At 33.0% G+C, this 18,401-nt stretch overlaps 2 protein-coding genes across 3 annotated transcripts; both read left to right on the forward strand.

Annotated features, from left to right (window-relative positions):
• Positions 1-4,562: 4,562 nt before the first annotated feature.
• On the forward strand, positions 4,563-8,229 carry LOC142607657 (U-box domain-containing protein 11-like). 2 transcript variants are annotated; one of them, XM_075779223.1, is made up of 4 exons: positions 4,563-5,157; positions 6,096-6,212; positions 6,351-6,800; positions 6,925-8,229. In XM_075779223.1, exons 1-4 carry the CDS (start codon positions 4,831-4,833, stop codon positions 7,993-7,995), a joined length of 1,965 nt encoding a protein of 654 aa, XP_075635338.1. In that variant the 5' UTR covers positions 4,563-4,830; the 3' UTR covers positions 7,996-8,229. The 2 variants fall into 2 exon arrangements, with proteins under 2 accessions (XP_075635338.1, XP_075635339.1); XM_075779224.1 differs by having other exon boundaries at positions 4,563-5,145.
• Positions 8,230-11,129: 2,900 nt separating this feature from the next.
• LOC142606614 (uncharacterized protein At1g66480) lies at positions 11,130-13,903 on the forward strand. Its single transcript, XM_075777931.1, has 2 exons — positions 11,130-11,871; positions 13,577-13,903. Exons 1-2 carry the CDS (start codon positions 11,239-11,241, stop codon positions 13,646-13,648), a joined length of 705 nt encoding a protein of 234 aa, XP_075634046.1. The 5' UTR covers positions 11,130-11,238; the 3' UTR covers positions 13,649-13,903.
• The last annotated feature ends 4,498 nt before the right edge of the window (positions 13,904-18,401 follow it).

The following is an 18,401-nucleotide window of genomic DNA, read 5'->3' on the forward strand; positions in this document are numbered from 1 at the left end:
CAGTACAAATGACTTGTCTTATAATTTGTTTGATTAACCTATTATCAATTCTCATATATCTAAAATTAAAATTCAATTACAACCACAATATAATAATAAACATATAATTGAACCTTAGATTTCTTATTCAAAATATTTAGCACTTAATTTGCAAGAGCGGACCTGGAAATTGGTTTGGTATGCATTTATAATATGGTTCAATGTTTGACATATAGTTATAGGAGGTTAGAGAAAAATATTCTTCGACATTGTTCGTTTGGATTTGGATTGAATATGGCGTGGTTCAATGTTTTGTAATGTATATCCACCAAGAAAAAAAACGTTATCTGAAATTGAATCACATCGCTGCAGAGAACTAGACAAACAACTAGGTGCTGGAACCACGACAGCACTAGTTCATATCCAAATTAAACACATCGATTTAGTACTGTAGAGAACGACTTAGAAATTTTCACAGGTAGATAAGACCAAAGACACTGACAGAGAAAATTGTATGCAATCTCCAATCTACAATTAGTGGATCCCACATTGTTACAAGAAATACGTTTTTGTTTGATGGAAAATCTTGATTATTTGATCTGTACGACTGTATCTCATTTTCGAAGACATCTACAAAAAAAAAAAAATTAATATTTTTTAGATAATTTACTGTGGAGCTTCTAAACTCTTATTTATCTATTTTCAAATTAATAAAATAGATTTTACTACATCATTAATATTTAAATAGATATTAAAATGATAATATTTAAAATTCATTTAAATGTTGATGACATTGTAAAATATAATCATTCATTTCTATTAGGTTTTAGTTTGGTGAATTCCATGAAAATAACGGTTTTGTCGCCTTTTCACTTATCATCAAATCTATGTGTATTTATCGTTTTATTGCATTGCAGACTAATTTGGTGCTTCTTATTATTGTAGTTTATAGTATTGTAATTGTTTTCACATAATTGGCTTGATTGGTAATAAATTGATAAAATTTAAAAACTTTATGGTAGAGTTACACTAAAAATTATAAAGGATCTTAATCTTAAAAATACATAGCATATCCATTTCATTTGTGCGTTTGCATGTGTGTAATGTTAGATTTGTAATGAAAGAATTGAGATATTTTATTCATGAACCACACAAATCATCTATGTACAAGTCCCAAATATTAGAAATTAATACCACTAGGGATTTAAGCGTAGCTAAGTGAAAATAATATCTTTTGTTGCGTCCCATATTCATGATTTGAATCTCATGATTCATCTCTCCTTTTCCTTCTATCTACATGAGGGAAAAAACAACTACCATATTGAATATTTGGCTAAAATTATAAATACTGGAGAGGCCTTCAAATAAGTTGGACCAAGAGTGCTTAATGCCCAAGAAAATTTTGGACAAACCTATTAAAAAAATTGTGGACCCAACTATCTTTAAATGTAGCCTATCTTTCCCATCGAATTAAATGATATAACACAAGTAGATATCAGCTTAAATGTTGTATATATACACATCCATTCTTGCTGCCTGCCTGTCTGTTTATAATCGTGGTCCATCTTCCATTTTACACTCTGCAAGAATCCATTTTGGAGAGAAAAAAGTGCAGAATTGAAATTGGAGTGAGGCCTTTTGGAAATAGAACCTAGAAGCAAAAGCAATATGCACTTTTCAGAGCAATGCAATGCAAGCCACATATATTTATTTCAAAATCTTTTTATTGCAAATTTGCAAGCCACAATGCCATTGGTAGTGCAACTAGAACAACAGTTTTCAATGTTTAAACAATATTACACGTATTTTTATATACTTTTTCATCCACACGTATTTCTAAAAAATACAGACAACATTACTAGAACAACATTACCAACTCCCACTATCATATATATATACAGAACTAGACAGAGTGAAAAGTCATGAACTTAATTAATGTATGTATGAACATAGAACTCCCACTATTATTAAAAAATATATATATATATTTACTAATTGAAATTTATTATTTCGGTAATTTATTTTTTAAAGAAATATAAAATAAATTGTGTTCATAGATTTATTCTAGACTTTTAATACGACTTATTAAGCGAAGACTTTTGTAACTCAATGGTATTATTTATTTTATTTTGAATAGGAACTAACGATGAGTGCAATATATATTTTTTCCACAATATAAAACTTTATATTTGACAAAACTTCACAAAAATATTAAAAAGAAGTAACAACTAACAAGTGGCAACAAATATTGTGGAAATAAGCTTAGTTCCTATCAAACAAAAGTTTTGTTACAATTAAACAACAACTAATTTTTAGTCCAAAAAACTTTGGAGTTGTTTAGGGATTTTCAGGAGACTAATCATGGTTGATAGTTGACTACATATACTAATTTTTGTCATTCATTTCTATATAAAGTAATATTAATCTCTATAACTCATAAATTAATATGCCATTTTTTTACTACTTTTACTATTGTTATTTTAGGTCATCCTTTACCTTTTTTTTTTTTCATTCATTCTACTTGAATCAATAACTTTTCCTTATTGAAGTATTAATTGCTTGCTTCTACACATGATCCAACAATCTCAAGTGATTTCTCCTCACACTCTCATTATTATGGGCTAATGACCAACTTTATCTTTAAGTGAATTTCATCATTTTGAATTATATCTTTCCTCGTATTTCCACTAATCTATTTTAATATTCTCATTTTATAAACATATTACTTTTTAACAGTCCAAAATTCAATATCAAGGAATATAAGTGGTCTTATAACAATCTTATAAAATAATTGTTACTAATTAGTTTTGAATCTAACTAATTTTAACAAAATAATAAAATCCTTAGGCTAACAATCACGCATATAAAAAGAAAAACTTAATAGCTTTTTATTTTTTATTCTTTGGGAGGAGGTGGGGGGACCAAGGGTTGCTTTGTTGCAAAATTATAAGAAAGCAAAACCGCTATACTTATAGCACAACTATTGGCTGTACAAAGTGATATATGGTGTAAGAAAAATTTGGGCAGACTCAGAATAATAATTTAGTTTCTTACGAATATTATCTTCTTCTTTTTTTACTTCATTGCAGATTGGGTGCACGATCGAATAAATAAAAATTAAAAAAAAACCAAACGAAGAAGAAATGAGTGATTGTACTTTTTTTTTTAAATAAATAAATTTGACGTTTTTATTAGTTAATGCGTGATTAAATTCAGGATATGAGATCATTTGCTTCCCATGTTTGGAATTTTGACGTTTTTATTACTATAGTTCTTCTAGCGTCACAATTTTTGTATAGCTTTTATGTGAGTGATTGTAATTAGGGGCGGCAATTTGTGTTTCCGAGTCAAGTTCGTGTTATGTTGAGTCATGAGTATTCGGTTATATGGGTTAACCCGAACCTGATTTGTTTAGTAAATGTATCAACAATCCTCAACCCTAACCAAACCTGTTTATTAAACAGGTCGACTTGACATGACACGTTTAACCATTTTAAATAACAAGTCATGTAAAAGTCAATACAAATGACTTGGCTAATAATTTGGTTGATTCATAGGTCATACATGACCTGATTAATCTGTTATCAATTCTCATATGTCTAAAATTAAAATTCAATTACAACCACAATATAGAAATAAACATATAATTGCAACCATAAATTAAGCAATAATAATAATAATAATAATAATAATAATAATAATAATAAAAGCTAATACTTTTATAAGCTAGCTAAACAGGTCAAATGAGTTAACCAAGTTCACATGTTGAATACAAACTGTTTATTAAATGGGTTAGTCGTGTTGACCTAAATATGATCTGAATCTATTTAGTCGTGTCGAATTCGCAAGTTGTATTAGATTTTGCCACCCCTAACTGCGAGCCGCTACTTACTACTCTCACATAAACTCATCATTTTTTTTTTCAGCACTTACAATTGAGCTCATCAGAATTAAGCCATAAAACTCTTGAACTTTTTTGTAATAGTCTATCGCTTATGTCAACAACATCATCAACAACAACAATAACAATACTACTGTTCTTCTAGTATCACATCTCTTTTACAACTTTGACATGGTAATTGTGAGTAGCTACTCACGAAATTTCACTTACACCTATCATTCATCCTTATGTCTAGTCTAGTGTATCCGTGCACTAGACGTATTGAAATTTGAACACAAACATAAGTTCAAACTAAATACGCGTTCAAATTTCAACTTACTGCATTGTACGCAAGCTGTATCGTTAAATAAGAAAAGTCGGCAAAGTTACGTTGGTAGAACTCCTAATAAAAAATAATAAAAATAATAACAGAATGTCCCCCAACAAATCGTGGATGCTCAAAACTATGCTCCAAGTCTTACGTGGCATGACATAATTGGTCAGAAACCACCCTTCAGTATAGAAAACAAAAATAAAATAATAGATTATGGGGTATCGCAGTTCACAGGCTGGCATGGTTGGAAAAAGTAGCACCGTTGTAATAATAATAATAATTATTTTATCAAAAATAAAAAATAAAAAAAAATTCTTCGGCAAGTAATAAGTGTAAAAGCGCGGAGAGAATTTAGTTGAGTTGTAATACAATTCATCGGATTCCAAATCCAACTGTATTTTCTTGTTTTATCTAATACACTTTCTTCCTCTTTCTCTATTTTATCTCCGAGATTCTCGCTTTTCCCAACTCACACTTTTTTTTTAAAAATAAAAATCGAATCAAAACGCTTATTAGCTTGTTCAGGTAACAAAAACAAAATGTATTATTATCAGAGACACACAGAGAAAAATTAGAGAGCTCTCACAGCGAGGGAGTGACTGACTCGGAGAGGGTCACGTGAGTGGCACGTGACGAGATGGATGCTGCCGGCGAAGTTTTACTGGTTCTTGAGCTCGTCAGGGAAGTTAGTGCGACCGGCATTGCCGTTGGCGGTGGAGGAAACCACGGCGTGTCGTTTAGGAAGGACTGTACGGATCTGGTGCGGAGGATTTCGCTGCTTTCGCATTTGATTGAGGAGATCGGAGAGTTTCGTTCTCGGTCGGTGGATGTGGATGTGGATGTGGAGTCGGAGTCGGAGTCGGAGTCGTGGTCGTCGGATCTGGTTGTGGCTCTCCGAGCTGCTAAGCGGCTTTTGTCTCTCGCCGGGAACTTCCGTTCCAAGAGTTCTTCCGTGAGTTTCATGGTATTCTTTGTGTGTGTGCATGTGATTGTATATAGTGTATGTTACTGTTTGGTAGCTCGGAAAGTGAGAGAGAAAGAGAAAGAAAAAAAAAGAAAACTTCAAGCTCCGGAAAAAGTTATACTTGACGCATTAAAGCCAGTAGAGTTGAGTAAACTTGAGTTGAGTTTTTTTTTTTTTGATCGTTTCTTGCATTTTCTCGGCAAACAAACGTAGCGTTTGTGTGAATTGTCATGGAACTTGCTTGCCTTTTTTTTTTTTTTTTATCTATTTTTGTTTTTGGGAAATTTAGATCTATGCTATAGGTTTTTTTTTTTTGGTTTGTTGGTGATAGTGACAATGTGATGGTTTTTCCGTACGATCTACTGTGAAAGTAAATAGATTGATAGCAAAGTTGAGCTTTGATTGCACAGTTTCTTTTCCAAAATTGACGTGTTTGGATTTGTTGTTGATCAAATAAAGAACAATCAACATCGCTGTTGGTGTGAAGTAGGTATAATTTAAAGAACAGTGAAAAAAAAACTCTATGATAAAACAATGTTACCAAAGTCAACTGGCATTTCTTAGTGCTTTTTTGAGTCAACCCAACAAAGCACCTAAACTAGGTGGATCTATTATTTGTGCTTAATGGGCATGCCAAATTTTATACAAATTGGAAATTTTGAATCTTTGGCATGTAATTTCAAAAATGCCCACATGAAATCGTTATTGATATTTTACATGCATGAAGAGTATAAGGATATAAAAACTCATTCAACAGAAAGCCTATTTATAGCTAATTCTATGTCCTTGCAATGGGAATGATAAAGTGTAATTTTTATTTAGACGCAAATTGTTTGAGTTGCATCCTTATTCTTGCTAAGACTCTGTTGTTGTTGTCATGTGCATCCTTAAAAGAATGTCTAGGTACCTCTCTGAAATTTGCTATATCTTGATTTAAGGATGGAGCTACCAGGAGAATTACCTCCCTATTTCAATCTGTGACATGGAAATTGGAGAAAGCATTGAGCAGCATTCCATATGATCATTTTGACATCTCAGAGGAAGTTCAAGAACAGGTACGAGTTGATAAATCTATGGTGCTTTTCTTATCAATTGGACTTGTACTTTGTAGTTTTTCTTTTACTAGAATGGCAGAAATGAGTACGTATAGCTGACTCCAAAATTTTGAGACTAAGGCTTTGTTGTTGTTGTAGGTGGAGTTGGTGAGATCACAATTGAGAAGAGCCACAGAAAGATATGGGTCCTTGAATTCAAAAATGTTATCTCATGCCTTAGCCCAGCTGCTGAATGAAGAAATTGATCAGGGGCAATTGGGCAATAGGTTGATTAAAAGTCTCCATATTCAGAATAATGGTAGTATTGACCGTGAAGTTTCATTGAAGATGGGTGCTGTTCCAGAAAGTAATGGTTCAAAAAGCCATGGTGTAAATATAATAAGTTATAAATCGAGAAGGCTCGGAAACACTTCTGATCATTCTGAAGCCTGTCTAGTAACTGACATTGATGCTGATGGACAAGACAATTCACCCAACAAGAGTTTAGATGAAATCAAGAAGCCTGATCCAATTGCAATTCCTGATGATTTTCTTTGCCCTATATCCTTGGAACTCATGAGGGATCCAGTTATTGTGGCCACAGGGCAGGTATATTACACTTAAAATTATATTTTGACATTTGTTCTTTTAAAAGAGATTTTCTTGAAATTATGGAACTCTGTTCTCTTTCATATACCCTGCCTTCTGATATATCTCTCTCTTAATTGTTCAGACATATGAGAGATCTTTCATACAGAGATGGATAGACTCTGGGAATGCAACATGTCCAAAAACTCAGCAAAAGCTCGAAAATTTTACACTCACTCCAAATTATGTTCTGAGAAGTCTAATTACTCAGTGGTGTGCCAAGCATAATATTGAGCAGCCAACAGGACTAACAAATGGAAAAATAAAAAAGAGTGACGGATCATTTCGTGATGTTAGTGGGGACATAGCAGCCATTCGAGCTCTTGTCCGCAAGCTCTCTAGCCGGTCTGTTGAGGAGCATAGAACAGCTGCAGCTGAAATCCGATCACTATCTAAAAGAAGCACAGATAACAGAATACTAATTGCAGAATCTGGAGGCATTCCAATTCTGGTCAACCTTTTAACCTCAGAAGACGTGTTAACACAGGAAAATGCAGTTACATCCATTCTCAACCTCTCTATATATGAAAACAACAAGGGACTCATAATGCTTGCCGGAGCTATCCCTTCAATTGTCCAAGTCCTCAGAAATGGAAGCATGGAAGCAAGAGAGAATGCAGCAGCTACCCTTTTTAGCTTGTCACTTGGAGATGAGAACAAAATAATAATAGGTGCATCAGGTGCAATCCCAGCTTTGGTGGCATTGCTCCAAGATGGAAGCGCTAGAGGGAAGAAAGATGCTGCAACAGCGCTGTTCAATTTGTGCATTTATCAGGGAAACAAGGGTAGAGCTGTTAGGGCAGGGATCATCTCCGCATTATTGAAGATGCTTACAGATCCGAGCAATTGTATGGTTGACGAAGCTCTAACTATAATGTCTGTTCTTGCTAGCCACCATGAGGCAAAGGTTGCTATTGTAAAGGCTAGTACTATTCCTGTCTTGATAGACCTTATGAGAACTGGACTACCTCGCAATAAAGAAAACGCGGCTGCAATTTTACTTGCTTTGTGCAAGAGAGATTCTGACAATCTTGCCTGCATAAGTAGGCTTGGTGCTGTCATACCCTTGACTGAGCTTGCTAAAAGCGGCACAGAGAGGGCCAAACGGAAGGCCACTTCATTGTTGGAGCATCTTCGAAAGTTACAACAGCTCTAACATGTGTAGTTGTGATAAAGGGAAATTTTTTTATTTATTCCATTGCTTCCAATTATTTGACAATGAATTTCAGGCGTGACTACTGAGAAGAGGAGCTTGAGATATTAATGACTTTCTCATTGCTTCTACTTATTTAATATTTATTATGAGTGTGTAAAAAGTTCATTCCTTCTGTACTGAGTGTGTAAAAAATTCATTTGATATAATGTTTATCGCAAAATTCTTCACTGGCAATTGCAGTATCATGTTTGATCTTTTGTTGTAATTGAAAAGCTGTTACTTCACTTAGGATATGCAATGGTCAACAGTAGAAAACACAAATGATTCTGCTATATAAGCCATTTAGGAAATGATTTTGCAAAAGCAAGCAGAAATGAAAGGGACCTATAGGTTAGATTCATATATGCAAGAGATATCCAAGGCTCCTCTTCATCTTTGTATATAAAAAATTTGATGACAATTGGCTGCACTGTTTTTGATTTGCACTCTAAAGATGCACTGTATCAAAGACTGCAGCCCTTAAAGTCATTAAAGCACTTTTATTACATTAACCACATTCTGTTCCTATTAAAATAATTGCCTCCTGGTTGGTGAGCTTTCATACAAACTTAAAGCATAATCTCAATGGTTGAGATTGCAATTACTTTGTGCTAGTCCAATCGAGCTACATTTTCAGCCCTTAATTGCTATTTTAATAAATGAAAAGTGGATGCCGACTGTTTACTTTTGGTTTTGGGGAGTAAGATAATGAAGGAAAAAACAATTTCTTGATTGCTTCTTTCTTTTTCTTATTTTTCTGCCCTTTTTCTTTATGCACATTTTGAAGTCAAGTTAAGTGCAAAATGTGAGGTCCACGACACATTATATTTTTAAAATAAGTGTGTAGACATGAGGGTGTAAGGTACATAGGTGACAGACCAATAAAAGATAAGGAGATAATGAATTCAGTTTAAAGGTTAGTCACATCAATTAAAGATAAGATAATGGAAAGTGTTAAGTCCTATTTAGATCCCAATAATCATGCAGTGGATTTATTAATTAATTATGAATTAACTCCTTTGTCCAAAAAAAAAAAAAAATTATGAATGAACTCAATTATGTGATCCACAATATTAATATTATAAACCACAATTAGCAACGCGCCAAATCATAAAGCAATAAACATAAAGCGATTAAAATAATATAATTATGAGCAATTTAAATCTAAAAATAATTATAATAGCAAAAAAAAAAAAAAAACCTTCTTTTGAAAAATACATGGACCATATGAAAGTAGATAGAACAAAATGGTAAAAGAAAAAAAAATACTTACAGTTTACATTTCAAGAAAATGTTTAAGTTAATAAACTGGCTTAAAACATTAAGCCAATTCACACACAGTTTTTTAAAGTTTCATATCTTTAAGGTAAAGGTGCTCCTACATGATTTATGTTTCAAGTCAAATAAACTAATAAACTTAAGTTATTCCATACAAACTTTAGTGTATTTTTGGCAATATTGTTGTAGAAAGTAAAGGTTTAGTTGTAAAGCTTTAATTGTAGAGCTTTTGTGATATAAAGTTTTAATTGAAAACCTTTTTAACATTTTAAGTGTGCAATATATAAATACAAATTTAAAATTTTGGATTTATAAAGATTGAAAAATAAATTGTAAAACTTTTTTTTCTTTCTAAAAGTTATAATTTAAATTTTATTTCATTTGTTTGCTGAAAAACTCTTTAGAACTCTGAAAACTCTTTTTCTACTAGTGACTAGACAAGCTCCAAGAATTGGTTGGATGGCTGCCAAAATTCTATGAGGATAAGGTATCAATTGACAATGCTGCGTTCATAACCTGTTGGTGATCAAGTGAAGGCATATAAGAATAAGACTAATAAAGTGGGGCTTTTCCTTTTTCTTTTTCTTTTTTCTTTTTTCTTTTTTCCTCTTGTGTTGTTTGTAAGGTTTGGCTCAATTTTTATGCTTTTGACTGTACTTTACCTGCAATTTGCATCAGTTTTTTTTTTTTTTTTGAACTACTCTTTAATTGTGCCCTTCTAATTTTCAAATTCGTAGCTCAAAATTCATTTGGTTTGCATTTTTTTCTTTTGGACTTTTACACTTTTACAAGTTACAAGAAGTGGGAAAAGAGAATTTGAACTTAAAGATGCCGAAAATTTGGAGAGTACAAAGGTCTTTGCCAGGAAATATGGGAAAATCATGAGTAAAAATTAAGTACAAACAGCTGGTGTTGAACCCAAAATACAGCTGGGTGTTATTGAAGCGAAAATTTCTGATCATGTTTTTGTCTGTGTAAAAGTTTTCTTAATTTTTGTCAAATTCATTGACACTTTTGATTTAAGTCTTTGGACCACAACAATATATGTATGATAGATAGACTAATAACAGTAGTAACAAATTGATGAACAGAACAAACTACTTTTTTCGGTCAGTTGAGTTTCAATTCTCGTCCAAGAAAATGTTAGAAAACTTGGGCAGCTTCGAATTTGATGAGCGGACCATCATTTTAGACCTTATGTTTGATTAGTCTTCAACAACTATTACGTTGTTGAAGAGAGCTCAGTAAGTTAGTCCCACCAATGTTGAATCAGCATGATAAAAAATAATCTACTTGCATTAAAAGTCACAACATATTACTTTACGTAGTTTTCATGTGAAAAGATGCATATAATATCACGTAAAAAAAAATTGAACTTCCAATAAGCACCACGAGTTAAGTCAAATTTCACATGTACTAGTCGGAATATTAACAAAGATTGTGTGAATCCACGCCGTGATCACCGTGAATCAATTATGTTGTTGAAGAATGAAACAAATATGATTAGGTAATCATCTTTCAAACCCCCACATATCACGGGGCTAGTTTTCGGGGTTCAATATGTCCTTTAAACATTTGAGTGATGGGGTTGTTGAAAACACTATAGTGAGGACAAGACACTGTTATTGAAAGAAATCAACGAGTTCAATAGGTGCCCTTCTGTTTTTTTTAATTAAAAGAATGAAAGTGAAAGCCTACGTATTGTCAAAACGTTGGCTAATTTTCAAATTTTGCGTTCTTTTATTGACCAAATATTTTAACCAATAACAACCCATGAAACAACGTCCTTATCCTTCACACCAACCGCTATCATTTTTAAACCACGAAGAGCTGCTTTTTTGTTCACTTTGTACTGAAAAGTGGGATCAAAAACCAAACTTGGTTAGTGAGAGAGAGAGAGAGAAGGGAGAAAAGGAAAAGCCAAAAATGGGGAATAGTTTGGGAGCTAAGAAGAGAGCAAAGGTGATGAAAATAAACGGTGAGACATTGAAGTTGAAGACACCAGTTCAAGCTGGGGTGGTAGTTAAGGACTACCCAGGTCATGTTTTGTTAGAATCCGAAGCTGTAAAGCATTTTGGCATCAGAGCAAAGGCTTTAGAGCCACACCAAGAGTTGGAGCCAAAGAGGCTCTATTTCCTAGTAGAGTTGCCAAATACTCCAAAAGAGAAAGTCCCTAGAAAGGTTCGGTCGGGCATAAACATGAGTGCCAAAGACAGACTTGAGAGCCTAATGCTGTCTAGGAGGTCAGTTTCTGACCTTACTATGATGAAACCAACAAGCATTTTGCCCGAGGAGTGTTACAGCAAAGAAGGGTCACAACATGGGGGTGCACTTCGTGTCAAAATGAGGCTTCCAAGGGCAGAAGTTGAGAAATTGATGAAAGAGAGCAGAGACAAGGCCGAGGCAGCTGAGAAGATTATGGATCTTTGCAGGGCTAACACTGGCAATAATAATGGTGGGCATGAAATTGCACATGAGGGCATGGCCTTGGACCAACAAGTGCATTGGGAGGGTGACCATAATCATGAAAGGGTTAGAGAAGGCATCAAGCCGCGTGAGGTATACTTTCTATAAGACACTGATTCAATTTTCATGCCTGCCATGTTTACTGGGAGAATATTCGTCATGTATTCGATATATACATATATCATTTTTTTTTTAATTTACAGTATACGTATTCTATGTATATAATTGTAGAGTTTACACATTATAAGAGATAATAAACATGGATCGTAATTTATAAAATAATTATTAGTTCACGTACTAAAAGAAAAAAGGTATTTCATGAATCCAATATAATCGTAATCTTTTTGCAATATATGCATCTTACTTATCTATAACTATAATAGAGTTTACACAAAATAGGACTGAGAATGCATTATTAATTGAATATGGCATTTTGGCTTTGTGTGTTTGGGTTTGTGTGTGTTGAACGACATTTTGAGCAGTGGTCCCTGGAGAAGCTGGTAAACCTAAAATTGACCATCACGTGGTTGTGGACCAGCAAATGATTATATTATTTATTGTGCGTTTCTTATCAATATGTGGTTGCATGTATTAATTTTTGGGGGGTGGGGATAGCTTAATTTTATAAGATTCATAACTTTAAGTAATAATTCAATTTTCAAGCTCCTTGATTATTAAATATATTTCAGCAAAGGGAAATAATTTAAGCCATATATATATAGGTTAAATTATATATTTAGCCAAACGGCAAGTAGTAGTTCACAAGCTTTTACCAGTGGAAACTGGAAGCTCACATATAGTAGTTTATAGTTCTTAAAGTGCAAGTTCTAATACGAGTTTACTACTTGAAAAAACCTCAAAATTTTTTTAAAAAATAGGCCTAATGAAAATATATACTTCTTACAACTGTTAACATGATCTATTGTGGTTGTCATGCAAAAATAAATGTTGATAACCTAACATATTCACAATTATGGGAGAAAAGTTATGTCCTATCATTACTCTTGCCAACAAAAAAAGGTTCAAGTTTCAATTTCTGAACATTTCTTGGTTTCATACACGCTACACGTGCTCTATTTGCTATTTTAGGCTTTCAAGTTTGAAAGCAGAGTATCCCCTATGACCTTTTAACCCTATCCCATTAAAAAAATAGTACTTTCTTTGGGGTGTTTGAATTGAGTTGTAACTACATGTTTGACATTTTCTTTGTAGGTTAGTGAAATAAAAGGAGCTAAAATGAGCTTCCTACTATATAAGCATATGTTCATTGAATTTGAATCCGGCCCAAAAAATAAGAAACATGGGCACAGCTAAGTCTAACCTTTTATGTGAGCACGGGCTCAATGCTTTGCCTTTTGAACACCTGATAAAGTAGCGTGACCATTCAAAAAAAGAAACCGGTTGGCTTGACTATATCCAAAATTTAATTTAGTCCAAGTTTGCAATTGCATGTTTATTTTATGTTGTTGACTAAGTGAAATTTCACTTGGGCCCACAACAACTGCAAAGCAAAAGGGATGTGTGACAAAATCAATGCAAAATTCGATTTTTATAGACTTTCTCTACATGTATTGATATGTGTATAGGGTCTAGCTAATATATGATGTTATAACATATTTTAATTATTAATTTTAGAAAAAAAACTATGAGAAATTAAAAAAGTTGTCAAAAGTTAAAACAATTAAATACTTTTCATTTTATATATATAGCTACACATGAAGTTTATTGTATCTAGTGTGCAAAGTTCTCAATATTTTATTGGCAGAATTACTAAATTTTTTTTTTTTTTTAATGCTAGAAATTGCAGAAGCGAGTGAGTTTCATGCCAATGACTGAAGCAGAGATTCAAATAGCTGTTCAAGCTTCTTAGCAGATGATCAAATAACCTTGATGGGCATTTGAAGTGAGGCAGAGAACACACAATCTGGACTCTCTACCATTATGCACTCTCTACCCCAATCAGAGGGCATACCTAACCAACCAATACTCAGTGTCTAGAGTGTTACTTTTGTACATGTAACAAAGAAGTTGTTGGATGCTAAATAAAAGCTTATAGTGATACATATACAATCTACTTATTGAGGAGATATATAATATGGTACATGCAACAACTTTAACTTTACAATGACTCTTGGTAAACTTTTCATTTCTTCTTGGTTCTTCTTATCAAGAGGTCTTTAGCCATGGATGTAGTTTAAATGGAACAAAAATTATATATATGGGTAATAGAAAGCAGATACATGCATGAACCAAAGTCACAACAGAGGATATAATACTTATAATAATTAGAATGGCAAATTTGTTAGGAATTTAACCCAATTCCTAGATTTTAAAGAGAGAGAATGTGCGCCAAGGAAAACAATCACACAAGATAATATTTATGAAATAACACGACAAACCCTAATATGAAACAATGATTTTATATCCTTCACAAATGATTCATAATGAGCTAAATACGGGCCAAATCTCCGTTCTATTAATTAAATCTCATAAAATCTTCCATTAAAAAACTGTAACATTTTTATATCGGGTCGGGTCATAATCCAAATCAAATACAATTAGGCTTCACATAGCCCAACAAAAACTTAAATACAATTTTTTAAATATTGAAATATTAAAAAGAATGATTGTTTCTTTCACACATTTGTATACTTCTATAATTGAAAATGTGGGTTTAACTCATGTTTTCAGTATACAATAATACACAGTGTAAAACACCTTGCCTAAAAGAGTATTATTCCCTTAAAAAGAAAAAAGAAAAAAGAAAAAAGAAAAAGGAGAATCTAACATACAATGCAACGCTCAACAAGTTGCATCTTAATTGGAAACCATTTGCATTAAGAGCATTACAGGACACGATGTCTAAAGGAATGAAGCACAACTGTATACTTTTGACTATCCAAAATTGAATTTAGTCCAAGTTTGCAATTGCATGCGTATTTTATGTTGTTGACTAAGTGGAATTTCACTTGGGCCCACAACAACTGCAAAACAAAAGGGATGTGTGACAAAATCAATGCAAAATTCGGTTTTTACAGACGATAGGGTCTAGTTAATGTATGATGTTATAACATATTTTAATTATTAATTTTAGAAAAAAATTTATGAGAAATTTAAAAAGTTGTCAAACATCAAAACAATTAAATACTTTTTATTTTATATATATAATTACACATTTAAATACTTTTCATTTTATATATATATTGCTACCCATGAAGTTTATCGTATCTAGTACGCAAAGTTCTCAATATTTTATTTGCAGAATAAATAACTATTTTTTTAATGCTAGAAAATGCAGAAGCGAGTGAGTTTCTTGCCAATGACTGAAGCAGAGATTCAAATAGCTGTTCAAGCTTCTTAGCAGATGATCAAATAACCTAGATGGGCATTTGAAGTGAGGCAGAGAACACACAATCTAGACTCAGGACCATTATGCACTCTCTAGTCTCTACCCAATCAGAGGGCATACCTAACCAATCAATACTCAGTGTGTAGTGTGTTACTTTTGTACATGTAACAAAGAAGCTGTTGGATGCTAAATAAAAGCTTATAGGGATACATATATAATCTACTTATTGAGGAGATATATATTATGGTACATGCAACAACTTTAACTTTACAATGACTCTTGGTAAACTTTTCATTTCTTCTTGGTTCTTCTTATCAAGATGTCTTTAGCCATGGATGTAGTTTAAATGGAACAAAAATTATATGGGTAACAGAAAGCAGATACATGCATGAACCAAAGCCACAACAGGTAATATAATACTTATAATAATTAGAATGGCAACATTGTTAGGAAATTAACCCAATTCCCAGATTTGTGAGATATATATAAAAGAGAAAGAGAATATGCGTCAAAGAAAACAATCACACAAGATAATATTTACGTAATTCGGCAATTTGCCTACGCCTATAGAGTTATATTGATTTCACTATTTTCAGGAAAAAATAAAGTACAATTTTTCTCTCTCAAAACAACACGACAAACCCTAATATGAAACAACGATATTTATATCTTGCTCTAAGGATTCATAATGAGCTAAATATGGGCCAAGCCTCTGCTCCATCAACTAAGTCTCAAAAAATCTTCTGTTGAAAAACCGTAACACTTTTATATCGGATCGGGTCTTAATCCAAATCAAATACAATTAGGCTCCACATAGCCCAACAAAAACTTTAATACGATTCCTTAAATAATGAAATATTAAAAAAATTATTGTTTTTGTGCGTGCCCAAAATTTCCTTGATGGACTGGGCCTAGGATTGGGCTCACAACTTATTTGTATAGTAGGTAAATGAGTTTCCTAACACGGGCAACTCCTACCGAGCTCCTCAATATTATACCTCTCCCTTTTGTGAAATTTCCTCCTCTCCTCTTATAGTATTCTCTCTCTCTAATTGTGTATTTTTACTCAAAATGACCAACCTCCTCTCTCTACTCTCTTCTCATATTTATAACTCGAGGTTGGTGGGGTGCTCATGGTTACTTTTCAGTCTCACTCATATAGATGAGACCCGATTTGATTATTCCTGACAAGGAATATGCTTTATTGGAAATAGTGGTAATGACGTGGAAACTTATTCCAGCTTCCAAAAGGTTGCTCGGCAACAATATTCCTCAAGGCAATACTGAGCTGTCGAGGTCACGGGTTATTTCGAGTAAGTATGTCTTCCGACCAACTATACATGCTCGGCACAGGCCTGTATAACTTGCAATCAATTGAATGGGCTTACCATTGGATTTGGGCTTGAGAGTATCTTAGGAGTGTGTTAGGGCCAAGGCCCAAGGCCCACTGGCCTCATGGCCATATGCTGTACTGTTTCTTTTAAACAACTGTATACTTTTATAATTGAAAATATGGGTTTAACTCGTGATTTCAGTATACAATAATACACCATGTAAAACACCTTGCCTAAAAGAGTATTATTCCCAAAAAAGAAAAGAAAAAGGAGAATCTAACAGACAATACAACGCTTAACAAATTGCATCTTAATTGGAAACCATTTGCATTAAGAGCATTACAGGACACGATGTCTAAAGGAATGAAGCACTAACATACATAGGAACCTAAAATTTATTCGGGGCGCTTTTTTATGTGTGGGATTTACCCGATTAGGCCTAGACTTGGGCATTTTGGGCTTCCAAGCCTAGTGAGATCAAAGCTACACCATATTGTGTTGGGCTCTCTCCAGAGAATCAACAACCAATTGTTTTTTATATAAATTTCAGAAAAAAAATAACAATTTAAATTTATTTTAAATAAATAATTAGTATACCACTTATAGATAATTAATATTAGAAAATAAATACAATTATCTTATTTGCATATGACATGAATTATTGTTTTGACATAAATACAAAGTATTGTTAAGGTGGAAAGCTAAATATATACTAATATTTCATTTTTCTTTCAAATGAGGGTGATATATATGACACAAACTTAGGTTACAACAACACGATTCCTGCTTTTTATATTTAATAGATTTTGCTTGGGATGTTGGTATAAGGGATGCTCATTTTGAATGTGACTCTCTTGTAGTATATGATGATGTGAGAGGTCTGACTACTCCTCCAGTTGGTTTAGCAACATTGTTTCAAGCATATGTCTTAGGTTACAAGATTTTTGCTCGGTGCAAGTGTTGCATGTAAAACAATTAGAAAATAAACCAGCATATATTTTAGCTCAATATGCTAGGGATTTAGATTCTTATGTAACTTGGGTAGAGGAAAATTCAGTATTTTTTGAGTTTGCTTTGGCTTATAATGTATTGAATTTATCTTCATACTCGTCTTTTCATTATATATATGATGAAAATGATGGCACTCTGACTTAATGCAATTACCATAGATAATAATTTGGATCCAAATCCTCACTCCTTTATTTGTTGATAATGATGGGATAAAAGAAAAAAGTTGTGCGTCCAAACCCATTAGGCTATGTAAAATATGTATAAATAAAAAAGGCTTAATTAATAAAAATGCTCTGGTCATGAAAATGGTACTATTCAACATGACTAATTGTCTAATAATGTATATTATCTAAAATAAAATAATCTAATGTATATTATAGGATGCAGCTGGTTGCAGCAATTGATTCAATGAAAGTGTAACATATACATACATGCATGCACTAGATATATTGAAGTTTCAGCGCAAAGATTTCAGCTTTAAAGCAAACGAGTCATGTGAAGAAACCTTCCAGATGACTTTGGCACGTGTAAAAAGATTTTAGTACAAAGAGCATTGACAGAAACTTCATCTCTATCTCTTGATGATATGCATGATTAATTGATTACTACTTTACACATGTAAGAGAGTCCAGGACATGTGCATGCATGTGAATGGAGTTCTTGATTTGCTGGTGCCCTTTTTGGATTCGGGGCTGTTTCAACTTTCAACTTTGAACAAAGGAAAGCTGAAAAAGGAGGAAACATCGACAAAGTTGCCTAAGTGTGAGCAAAAAGGAGGAGACCTTGTTCCCTAATTCTCTCTCTGCTTTTATTTCAAATTTACTAAAAGCATGACTAGCCGCCTCATTTATAATTTCATATTCGTAAATGTACAACACAATTTGCTATCAAACTCTACCATATTATTTTTGGTTGACTCCATAGTCCAT

Source organism: Castanea sativa, chromosome 8, assembly GCF_040712315.1.
Source record: "Castanea sativa cultivar Marrone di Chiusa Pesio chromosome 8, ASM4071231v1".
In the NCBI taxonomy this organism is placed as follows: domain Eukaryota; kingdom Viridiplantae; phylum Streptophyta; class Magnoliopsida; order Fagales; family Fagaceae; genus Castanea; species Castanea sativa.

Bases quoted from the DNA above. Each gene is read 5' to 3' on its own strand.
- LOC142606614 (XM_075777931.1), top strand. From the start codon at position 11,239: ATGGGGAATAGTTTGGGAGCTAAGAAGAGAGCAAAGGTGATGAAAATA. The intron at 11,872-13,576 runs GTATACTTTCTA...TTTTAATGCTAG, and splicing joins AAGGCATCAAGCCGCGTGAG to AAATTGCAGAAGCGAGTGAG.
- LOC142607657 (XM_075779223.1), top strand. From the start codon at position 4,831: ATGGATGCTGCCGGCGAAGTTTTACTGGTTCTTGAGCTCGTCAGGGAA. The intron at 5,158-6,095 runs GTATTCTTTGTG...TCTTGATTTAAG, and splicing joins GTTCTTCCGTGAGTTTCATG to GATGGAGCTACCAGGAGAAT. The intron at 6,213-6,350 runs GTACGAGTTGAT...TTGTTGTTGTAG, and splicing joins CAGAGGAAGTTCAAGAACAG to GTGGAGTTGGTGAGATCACA.